Raw genomic sequence first — 19,465 nt, forward strand, 5'->3', positions numbered from 1 at the left:
AGAGTTAAGAGAAATAAGGGTGTGTGTCCAACTTTACTTCATCCAAGAGTTAAATCTTAAGGAGACTTGCTTTGTCCTTCAGTCTTTTGTCAAGCCTTAAGGTGATGATTTTAGAGCAAGAGAGTATCTGCAGAGGCATACTAAGCTATTTATTAGAAACACATACCCAGAAACTAGAGCAACTTCCTTCTGGTAATTCTCCTCCCAGCATTAACAGTGAGGTCATCACTCTTACACCTCATACACTTGTACACTGACCTGAATAATAGTTCAGGTTTATAAAATAAGTCCTTGTTGCTTTTGAAGTTTAGCCATCAAAGCTTCGGATATGACCACTCTACATCATTCAAGTTCTTACAGTTCTCTGTTTAGTCTGGTGATGGCAATACAAACTGTAATCCTTCAACACAGCTGTCTGGTCACAAACTAAACACATAATAAATACTTGCACACACGCACAAACATAAATTAAAACCTAGGTAAATTGAAAAAATAACAGTCCCTTCAAAATAAAAACAATGCTATTGTATTGCATGTATGATGTACACATTTTTATGTCTGATTTCTAAACACCACTGACCTCATGCAGGCCGGTCAGGGAAAGCAAAAGGGCCGGATGTGCCCCGGGGGCCATACAATGCCCAGGTGTGGGTAAAAGTTAGTTGTTGTATACACACAAAGTGCATTAATGTGGTAGCTCAAAAAATGGCCAATGACTGTACAGACAAGATAAAGGTATGTGTAGCTCATAAAAAGGCCAGTGAGTGTACATACGAATTAGGTGTACCTATTAAATTGGCCAGCACTATACACAATTGCTCATATTTATTTATTTATTTATTAGGACATTAACATCATGTTTTACACTCTTAGGTTACATTCATGTAATGGACAGGTTAGTGGTTACAAAAGATTCATCAGTTCAAGTCTTTTAATGTCAAACACAGTCATGGACAATTTAGTATCTCCAATTCACCACACTTGGATGTCTTTGGACTGTTGGAGGAAACCAGAGCTCCCGGAGAAAACCCACACAGACACGGGGAGAACACGCAAACTCCACATTGAAAGGACCTGGACCACGGCACCTGGAAATCGAACCCAGGACCTTCCAGCTGTGAGGCGATAGTACTACCCACCGAGCCACCATGCCGCAAAACATTGCTTATAAGTGTATGTAAACCTTTGCCTGTAAATGTACACATGCATTTCTTTTCAGCTCAGCAGGGCATTAATAAAACACACCCAGTGAATGCTGTTCAGAAATCTGTTTCAGCCTGTCTGTACTCAATTTAATGAATTCTATCTCTTTACTTCCCCATTCCAAACATGTGAGAGCAGAGACAGACAAAACCGACCTAAATCGCCCGGCAGGCAGGAAAATTCCAGAACTAAAATGATTTAAAACAGACTATATACTAGTATTTTTCATGTAAGAGAAAAAATATTCCAACATCTTGCATCTGTTTTATAAGATTTGACATCGAATCAGTCACACACACACGCTGAGTGTAAGATGGAGGAGCTTACTTGGTCCAGCTGAATGAGCTGCGGGTACGCCCCTGGCATCTGAATGGCGATCTTCACTATATCCTTTTGCTGTGGCATTTTGGTAAGTGGATGCCTGTCCCCCTAAAACGCTGGAAAAGATGCAAACAGACAGAAAGTGTTACATAGCAAACCAGTCAAACTCGTCGTTATTAACACTCCACAATAATACTGGCTATAAATGTAGCTGTAAATGTTTATAGCAAAAGAAAGCAAGCTAGCTAGTTTGTCCTTAAGAAAATAATTGAGGCCGCTCAGGTGGCACAGCGGTAAAAACACAAGCTGGAACCAGAGTTGGGATCTTGAATACATCGTATCGAATCTCAGCTCTGCCTACCGGCTAAGGCTGAGCGGCCACATGAACAACGATTGACCTGCTGTTCAGATATGGGCGGGACTAAGCCGGATGGGGTCTCTCTCCCATGACTGGTGCAATTACGTCCTCTGCTGGCTGATTGATGGCGCCTGCACAGAGATGAGAAAAGAGTGCTCTCAGGGTGTGTCTCTACGTACACAACGCTGAGCTGCACTGCACTCGTCAAAGTGCAGGTGATAAAATGCATGCGGCACGCTGCCCACGTGTCGGAGGGGGCATGGGTTAGCTTCGTTCTCCTCAATCAGAGCAGGGATCGGCATTGGTGGAGAGGAAGCATGACGCAATCGTGCAATTGGACATGCAAAAAAGGGATAAAAAGGGGAGAAAATGCATAAAGAAAATATTTTTAAAGAAAAAGAAAAAAGAATTGATAGCTGAAGTCCCAATGCAAGGTCTTTAAAATTGTAGCAACCTGGTCGCTCAGGCGGCACAGCGTTCTAATGCGTAAACCCACCACTGTCAAGTTTTTTTTTTTTGTTTTTTTTTTCCCCAATTTTCTCCCCTAATCTAGTCATATTCAATTATCCTGATTGTGTCACGCTTCACCTCTACCGATAAAACCCTCCACTGCTGACTGTGGAGCACCGCAACTCCGACACACGCCCCCTCCGACACATGTGCAGTATCGACTGCATCTTTTCACCTGCACAAGGCGAGTTCATATTGACCCTGTGGGCCAGTGATAGCTCAGTGGTTAAGGTACTGGACTAGTAAACAGAAGGTTGCTGGTTCAAGCCCCGCCACCACCAAGTTGCCACTGTTGGGTCCCTGAGCAAGGCCCTTAACCCTCAATTGCTCATCGTGTTCCGCTCATTGTGTAAGTCGCTTTGGATAAAAGCGTCTGCTAAATGCTGAAAATGTCAAAATGTCAATGACCCTGGTCAACGCCATATTCCTCGACTTTGTGCAGGCACCATTAATCAGCCAGCAGAGGCCGTCATTGCATCAGTTATGAGGAGCCCTGGTCCGACTTCCCACCCTGTGTGAACAACAGCCAATCGTTGTTCATGTAGCTGCCAGGCAAGCCGGATGGCAGAACCGAGATTCGAAACGATGTGTTCGAAATCCCAGCTCTGGTGTGCTAGTGTGTTTTACCTCTGCGCCACCTGAGCATCCACCACTGTCAAGCTGTGCTATCAACCAGCCAGGCTGTGCACCAATTAGGGTGCTAGATTGTCAAATGGGTTGCTCATTGCTGCAGTTGCTGCCTCTGCTGGCCGGTCAAGGCGCATGCATGAGAAATTGATTTACAATGACAGATGATAGTTCATGGCTATCTCTACGCCATTCTGTTTTCTGTGAGACTCCGTATCTGGCAGGGAAAAGACGGTCAGCTGAGAAGGTCAGCGACTGTGCACGGGGAAGGGAGGGGCAGGTGATGATCTGCAATTCTTGTTGGTCAGGGTGGGGTTTTGCAGCAGTGAAAGAAGTTACAATCGGACACGACTAATTTAGCAGAAAATCGGGAGGATGCAAAAACAAAATAAAAAATGCCAGCAAGCTAACGTAAACATGCTAGCAACATGTTTTCTAGCTAGTTACTTCATAGAGAAACCAAACAAAATGAAACAATACTAGCTAGCTAGGATGCGATGTTTTTCTTTTCAAGTTTTGATGTTATATCTTAACAGACTTTTGCAATTTTAGAGTTTTATACACTCTAAATGTGTACATCTTTGTTGGAAATAATCTAGTTTTAAAATATATATATTTATATATATTCCCTATTTTATTTATGCATTTTCTCCCATTCTCCCAATTTAGTATAGCCAATTTGTCTTCCACTGCTGGGGGATCCCTGATTTTAGTTGAGGTGGGTATTTTGCTGCTCACGCCTCCTCCGACCCGCGAGCAGCCCTTTGCAGAATGCTTTTTCACCTATGCGCTCTGCACAGGTGACTCTCTATCTGCCAATCAGGGTCCTTACACAACGTTTGAAGACCCCACCCACATAGTCCGATCATCCCACCCTAGCAGAAACGTGTCAATTATGCCCGCTAGATGGCGCCAACCGGTGGCAACGCCAAGTTTCAAACTGAGGAGTTCAGAATCTCGGCGCTGGTGTGCTAGCGGAATGTCCCACTAATATTAATATTTTAAGTACTTTTTATTCATTTAATTATTTATTTAATGTCTGTACTTAAAAACATCTGGAATATAAAGTCGGCTCATTTTTATGTTGACGGTGGAGAATCTCCGAAAAATCCAATGTAACTACTAAGCTAGCAAAAAAGTCCTATAAAGTTCTAGACGCTGTAAAAACTGTTTGTGGGCGGAGCCAAAAAATACATTAGGGATCAGTTAGAGCAGTCAAACGGCAGTCTACATGGTTTTGGAAAATAATAGAAAACCAATTTACCACAAAGAAAACTCTGTAAAGACAACAACAATAGGAGAGGTTTAAACTCGGGTCCCATGTTGCTGCTGTATGGCACACACACTACCACCTGCCACCCTTACTAGTTGAAATAACCTCCAGATATCAGTAGGTCATATCACCCGAACCCGTAATAGCAGTACAGAGATAGGAAGGCTGCATTATAAATGCACTACTATTTTTCACAATGCATCTTCCTCTTTTAAAGCAGAACTTGTGAGCACAGTTCATTTGAAACAGTTCATATGTGAATATGGGAAGCACGTATCGCTGACAGTATATCTGCTATAAAGGTTCTCTTTCTCGCCAACACACTCTGCTTTTATTACCAGAAGCTTCTGTCGAATTGTTTAACAAGCTCAAGTGCTTCCATATGTGCAGGAGTGACTGAGTAACACATCTAGCACCGAAGCTCGGCCTCTGTGTTCTAGACAAGGAAATGTGATGAGGGTTCAGTGACCTCCTCTGCCTGATTCTAATCAACCTCAGCGTAAAAAACTTCAACAGCTGTAACCGGTCTCACATGCAAGACTGCCATGTCAAAGCAAAGGTCCTTAGTGTTGGGACCAACTATCTACATTTACAAAAAGTCTATCAGAACATTGATGTTAATGGACACTTGTATCCAATTGTAACTGTACATGATTCAAGCCACTGAGGGTTCAGGGCTTAAGAGTCCAACAGTGGCAACCTGGCAGTAGTTGGGCTTGAACCAGAGACCTTAAGATCCAATTTAAGCATTAAAATGTCAAGAAAACTGACAATTATACTAGTACTTAATTTGTAACTGACCATAAAAGTGCACAATAGCATGAATGCACTATACTCCAGTTATCACCCTTCGCTAGTGATGACCTCTCAACCAGACAGCAAGAGTCACTGTTGTATCGTCAATTAAGTGAAACCACATCAAAACCATTTTCAAGCTCAAACTGGAGACTGCAGTGTTGAGATTCAAACCCTAGCATAGTAGACTGCTGAGCCACCTGAGAGTTAAAGTAGCTAGCAGACATTTCAAGATGGTAATATTTAAACAAGCTACTCAATTGAAAGTCACACAGCCAGTACCTGCAAGCTAAATTCTGCTTCAGTACTTCTGTTGATCCCTTATTTTAAACACAATCATGGTGAAGATTAGGAAGGTTCCGTATTTTCTCAGGGATTCACTTCTTTACCATTTAAATAGAGAAAGCTACAGAGCCACGGCAATTACCTTAAATGTCCTGTCAGTACAAGCCAGCAGACAATTGAGTGGCAAAAGAGTGGCAGGATGACCTAAATGCAGCAGGAACAACAGTTACACAGAGAAAACGATAATTAGGCATGGTAGCTGCAAGAAAGGCCGTGCTTATGATCTAAAGGACACCAGACTCACATTGAGGGACAAAGGGGACATTAAACATCAAAGGAAACACAAATGACGCAGGGACATTAGAGAACTTACTCTTATTTTCAAAAAACAAAATCTGGAGAAAAGAACCCAAACCATACAGTCAAAATAACTGAAGTCTTAAGAAAACAAAGGCAAATGTGCTTGCATGGCTTAGTCAAAAGTCAAGAGGCTTTATTGTCATTTCAGCTATATACAAGTACATACTGAAAGGAATATCCTCTAGGACCAGGGTGCAACACAGAACAAAAAGTATAATATACACTATATAGCCAATTTATGAATTGATTTAAATGTCAAATTTTAGCCCATCAGAGGGACTTTTGCAACCTTGGAGAAGTTTGTTTGTTTGTTTAATTCTTAACGCCATGTCAGCTGCAATGGCTAACTAATAGATTATGTAAACGTCATGGTGGTGGGTTAAGAGTGTTCGTGTTACTGTGAGGGTCTAACTTATATGGTGTTTGTAACTGCAAGTGATTCCAAGAATTTAAACAGTTTTTTGGGTGTGAAGATTTCCTTGTAGCTATTTGTACTGTAGAATTGTGTTCTGATGGTGTTCATTTGTTGGCATGAGTAGAGAATATTGTTTGATAGAAGTTCTTGATTTACAGAGGGGGCAAGTGGGGCCTAGTCTCTTTTAAGCAGGCGTGTATGGGTCAGTTTGGTGTGTCCTATGCGGCATCTTGTGTATATACACTGTTCCTTGGAGAAATAAAAGACAATTTAAAAAATGTGCCAAAATTAATTAACATTAATGTTGTAAAAGGTATAGCACTTGACACAACTTGACACAACTTGACACAACTTGAGCAGTTGCCAATGTTGTTAATTTGTGGTGCCTAGTCACTAAAAGCATTGTGTGAAAACACTGCATACCAAAAATATACGTACATATATACACTATATAGCCAAAAGCATGTGAACGTCTCTTCTGTTTATTGATTTCAGGTGTTTGTCACACCCACTGCTAACAAGAAACTCAATTATATAAAATAAAATATATGCTTCCTGCTTACTAGCAACAGTTTGGGAAATGCTCCATCTAGCATGAGCATAAACAAAGCCAAGTCTATAAACACAGAGCTCTGAACTCAACCCCAGTAAAGACCTTTGGGATAAATTGGAACATCGATTGTAAGCCAAAGCAAGGCATTCCAATCCAGTACATGAACTTACTAACACTATTTGATTTAAAGAGGACAAATTTCCAAACACACACTGGACACAGTGGCCAGGTGTCCTTATACTTTTGACAACATAGTGCACCAATTATAGGAAATACTGTGCAAACCAATAGGAAGTTTACAAAAAGTAAACCACCAAAAGCACAATCCTCGTTCTGCTTAGATTTAGAGGCTTGGCTCTCAAGCTGCACACTTAACTCAGGACTAGAAGAGGCTCATGGCCATGTGTTTGTATTTCTCAGGCCTCATTCTCAGCGTGCCCCTGCATGCTCCGAACCCTGAGACATGCACCCATCCACCCACGACTACGTAGAGCGAGACAAATAGAGCCAGACTCAGAGAGACAGAGAGAATTTAGAACTATGTGGTCGTGTAAAAGCAGATCTCGTGTGGAAGAGGCAGCAGGGTGGGCTGAAACTGTGGTTTTATGCATACACACTTCCCTCTCTAATGTGCTAGTCTCTCTCGCCCTCCGAAACCCCCACTCGAAACAGCTCAGTCTGTCCACTCGCGTGCAACTATGTATGGGACATGCAGACTGCCAGTTCGACCACTCACAATCAACCACGCAATGAAAGGTCGTCATTGTAATGCCCCAATTACAGATATTTACAATAACGTCCATTACACTAGTGCTTCTCAATTCAGGTCAGCATATTTTCATGTTTTCTATTTACATTTGCAGCATTTAGCAGATCAACTTACAATTGTAAAGAATACAATGCAAGCAACTAAGGGTTACAAGCCGCGCTCAGAGGCAACTTGGCCATGGTGTAGCTTGAACCAGCAACCTTCTGATCACTAATCCAGCACCATAACCACCAAGTTACCACTGGCTTGTCCAGGTTTCAACATATCTAATTTATGCAGGACAGGGTTTCACCAGAACCAGGATTGATACATCTCAAATCTTATGCTATAATGCAATGTGCTGCAAACTGTTCATTCAGAGCTTCATTGTTTGGGTTTTTATGGATAAGCAGCCATACACAAGCCTAAGATTATCATGCACAACAACAACTATCGGGTGAAGCTGTGCAAAGTAGACATAACTGGAGTATGAGGCATTGGAAATGCATTATTTGGTTCCCTACAAATACCTCTGCAAATGCAGATGGTGAGCAGGCCTCGTCACCCCAAAACAGCACCCAACCTCTCTAATGTTCTTGGGGGCAAAATTAAAAATAAATGCCAGCAGTTATGCTGCAAATGCTACTGAAATGTCGTTCCAGTAGTGTGAAGAGCAACACATTAAATGTCTACTGGTTCAGATGTGATGCTTTTTTCACCAACATTATCAAGCTTTTTTGCAAGTGTGTTTTTAAGACCTACCATATTTGCTCTTAAAGACTCTGAACTCTGTTCCTTAGACTCAACCAACCCTATTTTTTAAAGCTTGACCAACCCTGCTTTAAATACTATCTGAAGCACTACAAACCTTATTTTGAGGACCTACCAACCCTTTCCTGATGAGTTAACAACTAAATTCCTAAAGATCTACCAACCGTGTTTCTAGGATCCATGAACCATGTTCCCAGGTATCTACCATACCTACCTTCTGAAGATGCAGTGGTAATGGTGCTGGACTAGTAATCGGCCACTACTGCCAAGATGACACTGTTGAGCCCTTGACCAAGGCCCTTAACCCTCAAAAAATCTAATGCAGGATCAGACAGTATTCAGTAACAATTGTAAGTCGATGTAAATGTAAATGATGGGTTCATATATACACACAGCAACATAAATTATTGATCATTTTGGTAGTACAGTACGTTTTTAATTGTCGTTTCACTTTGTGACGTGGCCTCCTAAGTCCTTGCTAGATAATATGCAGTGGCAGTGGTGTTCTTGTAAATAAGTAACTGAACTAGTGATCAGAATGTTGTTGGTTCAAGTTACCAATGTTGGGCCCAGGAACAAAGAGTAACTGTATGTAATTTTGGATAAAATGGTCTCTTTGCCGAAGCAGGATGAAAATTCTAACCCGTCACCTTATGTTGAAGGAAGATGTGTCTGAATGGTCACAATTAATCCAAAAACAGGTTTGGCAGAAATTACAATTACTTGGTGACACAGTCAACAGTCAAATGAGTTTTACATTTGATTAGTGATTTTAACCAGTAACCAGAATCCATTTAGCAAAACAAAAGAGGAAGCAGATACATTTCTTATAAAATACATTTAGTTCATAGTGCAGGCACACACTGTTCTATTTAACTTTTGTTGAATGTGTAATAAACAAACAAACAGTGCAGACAGAATTTACTAGAAACTAAACTCTGAATTTACATCTTTACTGACATAATCTATCAATGTTGTGAGTAAAAATATATACACCAATCAGCCATAACATTAACTGTCCATTTTATCAGCTCCACTTACCATATAGAAGTACTTTGTAGTACTACAATTACTGACTGTAATTACTGACCCCCACAGGACCCCCACAGAGCAGGTATTATTTAGGTGGTGAATCATTCTCAGCACTGCAGTGACACTGACATGGTGGTGGTGTGTTAGTGTGTGTTGTGCTGGTATGAGTGGATCAGACACAGCAGCGCTGCTGGAGTTTTTAAATACCGTGTCCACTCACTGTCCACTCTATTAGACACTCCTACCTAGTTGGTCCACGTTTTAGATGGTGGTCACAGGACGCTGCCCACGGGGCGCTGTTGGCTGGTTATTTTTGGTTGGTGGACTATTCTCAGCCCAGCAGTGACAGTGAGGTGTTTAAAAACTCCAGCAGCGCTGCTGTGTCTGATCCACTCATACCAGCACAACACACACTAACACACCACCACCATGTCAGTGTCACTGCAGTGCTGAGAATCATCCACCACCTAAATAATACCTGCTCTGTAGTGGCCCTGGGAGAGTCCTGACCATTGAAGAACAGCATGAAAGGGGGCTAAGAAAGCATGCAGAGAAACAGATGAACTACAGTCAGTAATTGTAGAACTACAAAGTGCTTCTATATGGTAAGTGGAGCTGATAAAATGGACAGTGAGTGTAGAAACAAGGAGGTGGAATTAATGTTATGCCTGATCAGTGTATATACAGGTGCAATTTTCATATTGTTCTTTAACTTTGTGCCACGGCCCACTGATTCCCTTTCAGTGATGTTTATTATTGACTACAGCTGGTGACTTGTCTGTGCACATATAAACAGGACTTTTGTAATTTAACACATTCCAGATTACATAGAACAGTGCTCTCTTTGCCAGAGTCCAGAGGAAAATCCACATCTGTCACCAAATGCTGATAGAAAATTTGTGGATGTATGTATGTAAAACAAAAACTGGTCTGACATAAATCAGATTCAGATAGACTAACCACAGCCAAGCGAGCTTTACATGGTCGTAGGGTGGCACAGTGGCTAAGTGGGTAGCACTGTCGCCTCACAGCAAGAAGGTCCTGGGTTCGATCCCCAGGTGGGGCGGTCCGGGTCCTTTCTGTGTGGAGTTTACATGTTCTCCTCGTGTCTGTGTGGGTTTCCTCTAGGTGCTCCGGTTTCCTCCCACAGTCCAAAGACATGCAAGTGAGGTGAATTGGAGACACTAAATTGTCCAGGACTGTGTTCGATATATAACCTTGTAAACTGATGAATCTTGTGTAATGAATAACTACCGTTTCTGTCATGAATGTAACCACAGTGTAAAACATGACGTTAAAATCCTAATAAACAAACAAACAAACAAACATGGTCGTAATTACTGATAAGAAGACTGGAAATGAAAGCAGATACATTTAGGGAAATGTACTTTATAAAGTAAATCCCACACACTTTTTAAAAGTTCAATATGAAATGAACTGGTAAACAATGGAAGAAAGTTTTATTTTAAACTAAACGCTGATTTTGCAGTTTAAATACATTATTTATTAAGCTATACCCGCACATATGTTAGAAATCAGAGGACATTTCAGCGAGATCTTGCCAACATAGGTTATTTATATAAGTTATCAAGCTCCAGAAACACAAATATAAAAAACTATGATCTGTGGGATTAAATCAGAAACCTCAGTGATCCTCACTGTTATTTTGAGGCGTGTTGAACAAATCTCAAACTTCTGCACAAACTTAAACCAAGTCATCACAAATAAACTTCCCCGAAACGTTTCTGATCAGCGAAACCTCGTTTCCTACCTGCTGAGAAGAAAATCTTTGCACATCAGAGCTTTTTCTCCTAAAAATATTAACTATCCGACTGAGTTCATTCCTGCAAAGCTCTTCGTACGTGTTACACACTCCTTTCAAGTTTGAGTACAAGAACTAAGCTAAGTTTCAATTACCTCAAAACTATAAACAAAGTGCACTAGGTAGGTCTCAAACGCCGTTATTTCACACTTCTGTGTAGTCCGCTTGTTTAGAAAGTACGGGCATGTTTGTTGTTCCGCCTTAACGACATTCCCAGTTCCGGGTTGAATGAAGTCCAGAGGAAGGGACGCCAAGCCCCGGGCTCCGTCCCAAACCGCAAACTAGAGTACTAACTTATATAGTACGGCACAATTGGTTAACCAATAATGAAAACCCATTTTAACGCACTATTAAGTACGGGAGTGTGCGGTTTAGGACGAAGCCTTGATTACTCAGCCATTTTACTGTTTTAGTAAAAACCTGAAAGAATCAAATTGTACATATTTTGTTTGCCTTTATACAATGTTATAACGCAAAATATTAGGATTTAATGATATTTTATTACAAAACATTAGTAATCTTACATATACATTTAATATAATAAAACTTAAAGTGACTATAAATGTTTATACAGAGTATTAGGAACACAAACTTCTTAAAAACAACTAAGTTCTTAAAATCAGAGTCTATGAAACCGTAGGTACATAGGGGTTAAATGTAATATGTATAAATCATTCCATATCAATGATATTAATATACAGCTGAAATCAAGTTTAAATGCACATAAAAACACGTGCACTGTGGCCCATGTCTTGTAGATCTTGAAACAGGCTTTTTTCTTCCGAAACAAACCTCTATATACACAGATATACACAAACACACATATCTTTCCTTTTTATCTGGCTACAAAACTCCAGAAAGCGAGACGACAAACCTCAGTGAAGCTCTAGAGGTTTCTATCTTGGTGCAGGGGCTTTTTTTAGTTGTATAGTTTGCATGGCTGTGGGTGATGACTATGGACAGACCTATATGTCTTCAAAAATATCCAAACAACATTTCTCTAAATTTACGGTTTACTTACCAAATTGTGCATTAAACGTTTTGCAGTGCCTGTGGTTCAGGGTCCAGTCAGATCCGCCCCATTCATACTGGAACAATTTAAGTTACCAACTGTATGCAATTGTAGTCGCTATTGTGAAATCAGGGTGGCACCTTTTTAGACCACCAAATGAAATATCTAGTTTGCTATATGAATATTTTTGACTCAGTAGATCATTCTGGGTGTGTGAACTTTTTACTTTAATAGTTTATATTTGCTTCTTGGCCAAAAGCATGTTGGCATCATAAACCATAGCCTATAACTGTCAAAAAGTCAGTCAACTTCAAGTGTCTACAAGAACACTAAAGTAGGAGCTATGGAAGTGTAGCATGGAGAAAACCACTGCAATGGTCAATGCGACATTTGGCAGACACTTATCCAAAGCAACTTACAATTATTACTGAATTCATATTAAGGGTTAAGAGTGATGGTGGGGCTTGAACCGGCAACCTTAGAATTACAAGTCCAGTACCTTAACCCCTGAGCTACCACTGCCAAAAAGGCTCATTTATTAATAACAAGGCAAAATGTACTCTTTATTTGTAAGTTTTTAAGGACAATGTTAGGTCACCTCTTAATGAGCTGAAGCTGGAGCATCATTAGATCAGGACAATGATTTAAAACCTGACTGCATGTCTTTAGACTGTGGGAGGAAATCGGAGCTCCCAGAGGAAAACCCACACAGGCACAGTGAGAACATGCAAACTCCACACAGAAGGGACCCAGACCGTTCCATCTGGGAATAAAACACAGCTGTGAGGTGACAGTTCTACTTTGTTTTCACTGTTCTATATTAAACATTGTGTAAATATTTTGTAAAAAAACAATTAAAAAGAATAAATATATATATATATATATATATATATATATATATATATATATACAGGTCCTTCTCAAAAAATTAGCATATTGTAATAAAGTTCATTATTTTCCATAATGTAATGATAAAAATTAAACTTTCATATATTTTAGATTCATTGCACACCAACTGAAATATTTCAGGTCTTTTATTGTTTTAATACTGATGATTTTGGCATACAGCTCATGAAAACCCAAAATTCCTATCTCAAAAAATTAGCATATTTCATCCGACCAATAAAAGAAAAGTGTTTTTAATACAAAAAAAGTCAACCTTCAAATAATTATGTTCAGTTATGCACTCAATACTTGGTCGGGAATCCTTTTGCAGAAATGACTGCTTCAATGCGGCGTGGCATGGAGGCAATCAGCCTGTGGCACTGCTGAGGTGTTATGGAGGCCCAGGATGCTTCGATAGCGGCCTTAAGCTCATCCAGAGTGTTGGGTCTTGTGTCTCTCAACTTTCTCTTCACAATATCCCACAGATTCTCTATGGGGTTCAGGTCAGGAGAGTTGGCAGGCCAATTGAGCACAGTAATACCATGGTCAGTAAACCATTCACCAGTGGTTTTGGCACTGTGAGCAGGTGCCAGGTCGTGCTGAAAAATGAAATCTTCATCTCCATAAAGCTTTTCAGCAGATGGAAGCATGAAGTGCTCCAAAATCTCCTGATAGCTAGCTGCATTGACCCTGCCCTTGATAAAACACAGTGGACCAACACCAGCAGCTGACATGGCACCCCAGACCATCACTGACTGTGGGTACTTGACACTGGACTTCAGGCATTTTGGCATTTCCTTCTCCCCAGTCTTCCTCCAGACTCTGGCACCTTGATTTCCGAAAACAGTACTTTGGACCACTGAGCAACAGTCCAGTGCTGCTTCTCTGTAGCCCAGGTCAGGCGCTTCTGCCGCTGTTTCTGGTTCAAAAGTGGCTTGACCTGGGGAATGCGGCACCTGTAGCCCATTTCCTGCACACGCCTGTGCACGGTGGCTCTGGATGTTTCTACTCCAGACTCAGTCCACTGCTTCCGCAGGTCCCCCAAGGTCTGGAATCGGCCCTTCTCCACAATCTTCCTCAGGGTCCGGTCACCTCTTCTCGTTGTGCACTGAGGTGCACTGAGGTGCCTTGATACAGCACTCTGGGAACAGCCTATTCGTTCAGAAATTTCTTTCTGTGTCTTACCCTCTTGCTTGAGGGTGTCAATGATGGCCTTCTGGACAGCAGTCAGGTCGGCAGTCTTACCCATGATTGCAGTTTTGAGTAATGAACCAGGCTGGGAGTTTTTAAAAGCCTCAGGAATCTTTTGCAGGTGTTTAGAGTTAATTCGTTGATTCAGATGATTAGGTTAATAGCTCGTTTAGAGAACCTTTTCATGATATGCTAATTTTTTGAGATAGGAATTTTGGGTTTTCATGAGCTGTATGCCAAAATCATCAGTATTAAAACAATAAAAGACCTGAAATATTTCAGTTGGTGTGCAATGAATCTAAAATATATGAAAGTTTAATTTTTATCATTACATTATGGAAAATAATGAACTTTATCACAATATGCTAATTTTTTGAGAAGGACCTGTATATATATATATATATATATATACGTATATATACATACAGTGGGGCCAAAAAGTATTTAGTCACCCACTGATTGTGCAAGTTCTCCTACTTAAAAAGATGAGAGAGGTCTGTAATTTTCATCATAGGTACACTTCAACTATGAGAGACAAAATGAAAAAAAAAAATCACATTGCAGGATTTTTAAAGAATTTATTTGTAAATTATGGTGGAAAATAAGTATTTGGTCAATAACAAAAGTTCAACTCAATACTTTGTAACATAACCTTTGTTGGCAATGACAGAGGTCAAACGTTTCCTGTAAGTCTTCACCAGGTTTGCACACACTGTAGCTGGTATTTTGGCCAATTCCTCCATGCAGATCTCCTCTAGAGCAGTGATGTTTTGGGGCTGTCGCTGGGCAACACGGACTCCACAAATTTTCTATGGGGTTGAGGTCTAGAGACTGGCTAGGCCACTCCAGGACCTTGAAATGCTTTTTACGGAGCCACTCCTTCATTGCCTGAGCGGTGAGTTTGGGATCATTGTCATGCTGGAAGACCCAGCCACGTTCCATCTTCAATGCTCTCACTGATGGAAGGAGGTTTTGGCTTAAAATCTCACGATACATGGCCCCGTTCATTCTTCCCTTAACACGGATCAGTCGCCCTGTCCCCTTTGCAGAAAAACAGCCCCAAAGCATGATGTTTCCACCCCCATGCTTCACAGTAGGTATGGTGTTCTTGGGTTTTTCTTCTTCCTCCAAACACGATGAGTTGAGTTTTTACCAAAAAGTTCCATTTTGGTTTCATCTGACCACATGATATTCTCCCAGTCCTCTTCTGGATCATCCATATGCTCTCTGGCAAACATCAGACGGGCCTGGACATGTACTGGCTTAAGCAGGGGGACACGCCCGGCACTGCAGGATTTGAGTCCCTCTCGGCGTAGTGTGTTACTGATGGTAGCCTTTGTTACTTTGGTCCCAGCTCTCTGCAGGTCATTCATCAGGTCCCTCCGTGTAGTTCTGGGATTTTTGCTCACCGTTCTCATGATCATTTTGACCCCAAGGGAGATTATCAATGGTCTTGTATGTCTTCCATTTTCTTACAATTGCTCCCACAGTTGATTTATTCACACCAACCTGTTTGCCTATTGTAGATTTACTCTTCCCAGCCTGGTGCAGGTCTACAATTTTCTTCCTGGTGTCCTTCGACAGCTCTTTGGTCTTGGCCATGGTTGAGTTTGGAGTCTGACTGTTTGAGGCTGTGGACAGGTGTCTTTTATACAGATAACGAGGTCAAACAGGTGCCATTAATACAGGTAACGAGTGGAGGACAGAAGAGCTTCTTAAAGAATAAGTTACAGGTCTGTGAGAGTCAGAAATCTTGCTTGTTTGTTATTGACCAAATACTTATTTTCCACCATAATTTACGAATAAATTCTTTAAAAATCCTACAATGTGATTTCCTGGATTTTTTTTCTCATTTTGTCTCTCATAGTTGAAGTGTACCTATGATGAAAATTACAGACCTCTCTCATCTTTCTAAGTAGGAGAACTTGCACAATCAGTGGCTGACTAAATACTTTTTGACCCCACTGTGTGTATATATATATATATATATATATATATATATATATACAGTGTATCACAAAAGTGAGTACACCCCTCACATTTCTGCAAATATTTTATTATATCTTTTCATGGGACAACACTATAGACATGAAACTTGGATATAACTTAGAGTAGTCAGTGTACAACTTGTATAGCAGTGTAGATTTACTGTCTTCTGAAAATAACTCAACACACAGCCATTAATGTCTAAATAGCTGGCAACATAAGTGAGTACACCCCACAGTGAACATGTCCAAATTGTGCCCAAAGTGTCAATATTTTGTGTGACCACCATTATTATCCAGCACTGCCTTAACCCTCCTGGGCATGGAATTCACCAGAGCTGCACAGGTTGCTACTGGAATCCTCTTCCACTCCTCCATGATGACATCACGGAGCTGGTGGATGTTAGACACCTTGAACTCCTCCACCTTCCACTTGAGGATGCGCCACAGGTGCTCAATTGGGTTTAGTCCATCACCTCTACCTTCAGCTTCCTCAGCAAGGCAGTTGTCATCTTGGAGGTTGTGTTTGGGGTCGTTATCCTGTTGGAAAACTGCCATGAGGCCCAGTTATCGAAGGGAGGGGATCATGCTCTGTTTCAGAATGTCAGAGTACATGTTGGAATTCATGTTTCCCTCAATGAACTGCAGCTCCCCAGTGCCAGCAACACTCATGCAGCCCAAGACCATGATGCTACCACCACCATGCTTGACTGTAGGCAAGATACAGTTGTCTTGGTACTTCTCACCAGGGCGCCGCCACACATGCTGGACACCATCTGAGCCAAAAAAGTGTATCTTGGTCTCGTCAGACCACAGGGCATTCCAGTAATCCATGTTCTTTGACTGCTTGTCTTCAGCAAACTGTTTGCGGGCTTTCTTGTGCGTCAGCTTCCTTCTGGGATGACGACCATGCAGACCGAGTTGATGCAGTGTGCGGCGTATGGTCTGAGCACTGACAGGCTGACCTTCCACGTCTTCAACCTCTGCAGCAATGCTGGCAGCACTCATGTGTCTATTTTTTAAAGCCAACCTCTGGATATGACGCCGAACACGTGGACTCAACTTCTTTGGTCGACCCTGGCGAAGCCTGTTCCGAGTGGAACCTGTCCTGGAAAACCGCTGTATGACCTTGGCCACCATGCTGTAGCTCAGTTTCAGGGTGTTAGCAATCTTCTTATAGCCCAGGCCATCTTTGTGGAGAGCAACAATTCTATTTCTCACATCCTCAGAGAGTTCTTTGCCATGAGGTGCCATGTTGAATATCCAGTGGCCAGTATGAGAGAATTGTACCCAAAACACCAAATTTAACAGCCCTGCTCCCCATTTACACCTGGGACCTTGACACATGACACCAGGGAGGGACAACGACACATTTGGGCACAATTTGGACATGTTCACTGTGGGGTGTACTCACTTATGTTGCCAGCTATTTAGACATTAATGGCTGTGTGTTGAGTTATTTTCAGAAGACAGAAAATCTACACTGCTATACAAGCTGTACACTGACTACTCTAAGTTATATCCAAGTTTCATGTCTATAGTGTTGTCCCATGAAAAGATATAATAAAATATTTGCAGAAATGTGAGGGGTGTACTCACTTTTGTGATACACTGTATATATACATATACAGTATATATATACAGTATATATATATATATATATATATATATATAAATAATTTTTCACACTTTGGTTTTTTTCAAAATAGGCTGTGAAGTTTCATGTAGTGCAGTCACTTCCTGTGAAAAGAACTATAATCTACAAACACTCAGTTAAAAAAAAGAGTGAAACTCTGAAGCACGGAATCATCAGAACACGTTACAAAACTTTCTTTTATTTCTTTCACATAGAGCCATTCTGGCAGGCTACTAACAGCTCTGTTACAAACGTATTCGGTAGATGGCATTTAGATCAAAGAGTGAAGGTTTTAACAGTTCCCTGAACCTAAAACGAGCTCTTAATCATCATCTAGAAAAAAGGAGTGGACCAAACCTGATAAGACTGTTATAAAGTGCGAATGAAAAGAGCCTAAAAAAGCTCCGTCTGTGGCTACCATGTTCATCTGTCTACCTAACCTGTAAGAAAATAAATGTAAACTGTCCAGTGATTTTTACAACCATAAAAATATCCTTCGGCTAGAAGCAGTCATTTCAAAAACTCAGGCCAGAGAGGAGTGGTAAGCTATGAAAACAGAAGATGGTTAATATCATGTTAATATCAAACATGACTACAGTCCAATTTTAGTGACGACAAACAAAAATACACATACATACATACATGTAAATGCATAAGGACTATAAGATAAAATCTAACACATGAAAAAGAGGGTAAGGATGTTTGTCTTGAGACAAGATAAGGTTTCGTTGCTTTATAGACAGGTGATCAGTTAAAGTAAAAACCCGAAGAAATGGTTCCAGGTGTCCAGTCACGCTCTGTAATATGTATCAAAATCCTGAGCAGGTCCAGTTGACTTTGGATCAAGATAACAAAATGAAAATAATTACACAACCAGACAAATCATTCTTTAAGACCAAGAGAATGGTGCAGGCCTGAATGCTTGACTCATACACTAAGGGAGCACGACAGCTCTGTTGTGCTGTAGATGTCATTGTTTGGGTCACTGCAAATGAACACGAGGTAATTTTTATATTTAAAAAATTCTAGTCAGCTGGAAAATGTCTTATTAATATAAAAATTATTATTTATTTATTATTTTGATTTTTAAACATTGATTTTTTAATCATATACTGTGGCTTTCACATTGACCACATCTTGACCTTGCCAAACAGCTATGGGAGATTTTTGACCAACATGTTAAGACATTACTCTGAAATAGTTCTAGAGACTTTCAGACTCTTTGCTGAGATGCTACTGAAGCTGTTCTGAAAGCTCATTGTGTCCTAATACCTTACAAAGACACTGTGTTGCTTTTCTATTTTCCTGAAATTGGTGATCCATCTGTATGTTAGTCAGCGTTAATAGCTTAAGTTACCCACACATATATTTCAAATGGATACAGAAAAGACCAAACCAGGTTTAGTAATAAGAATTTAAATATAAATGCATGTACTCATTTTATTTATACAAGGTTAAGTTGCTTTAAGCAACCTGATAGTTGTTTCAAGAAAAGAATGTATATAAAAGCCTCTAATTATTGTATGTTAATGCCCTGCATTATGAATGAACTGTTTACAAATATTTGATAATATTTTATCAAACCTTTCTTAGGTGCAGGAAATTTTAGCTTAAAAATATAAGATTAACAGATATGCATTTTCATAACTATTGTTTAATTTCTCAATTCCTTTGGTGCTACTT

The 19,465-nt window shown here is 40.5% G+C and overlaps 1 protein-coding gene across 2 annotated transcripts in view; it reads right to left on the minus strand.

The window, feature by feature from the left end:
* Nucleotides 1–11,108, minus strand: part of elmo3 (engulfment and cell motility 3) — a 37,589-nt gene extending 26,481 nt beyond the window's left edge. The window contains exons 1-2 of one of the 2 annotated variants that reach the window (XM_063000096.1): nucleotides 11,023–11,108; nucleotides 1,531–1,640 (exon numbers count right to left, since the gene is read on the minus strand). In XM_063000096.1, the coding sequence (XP_062856166.1) occupies nucleotides 1,531–1,608 (78 nt within the window). In that variant the 5' untranslated portion in view covers nucleotides 1,609–1,640; nucleotides 11,023–11,108. Of the gene's footprint in view, nucleotides 1–1,530; nucleotides 1,641–8,433; nucleotides 8,520–11,022 lie in introns of those variants that run through there. The other variant, XM_063000097.1, reaches the window with a different exon arrangement.
* Nucleotides 11,109–19,465: the final 8,357 nt, after the last annotated feature.

The sequence above is a fragment of the Trichomycterus rosablanca genome, chromosome 8 (genome assembly GCF_030014385.1).
Source record: "Trichomycterus rosablanca isolate fTriRos1 chromosome 8, fTriRos1.hap1, whole genome shotgun sequence".
Taxonomy (NCBI): domain Eukaryota; kingdom Metazoa; phylum Chordata; class Actinopteri; order Siluriformes; family Trichomycteridae; genus Trichomycterus; species Trichomycterus rosablanca.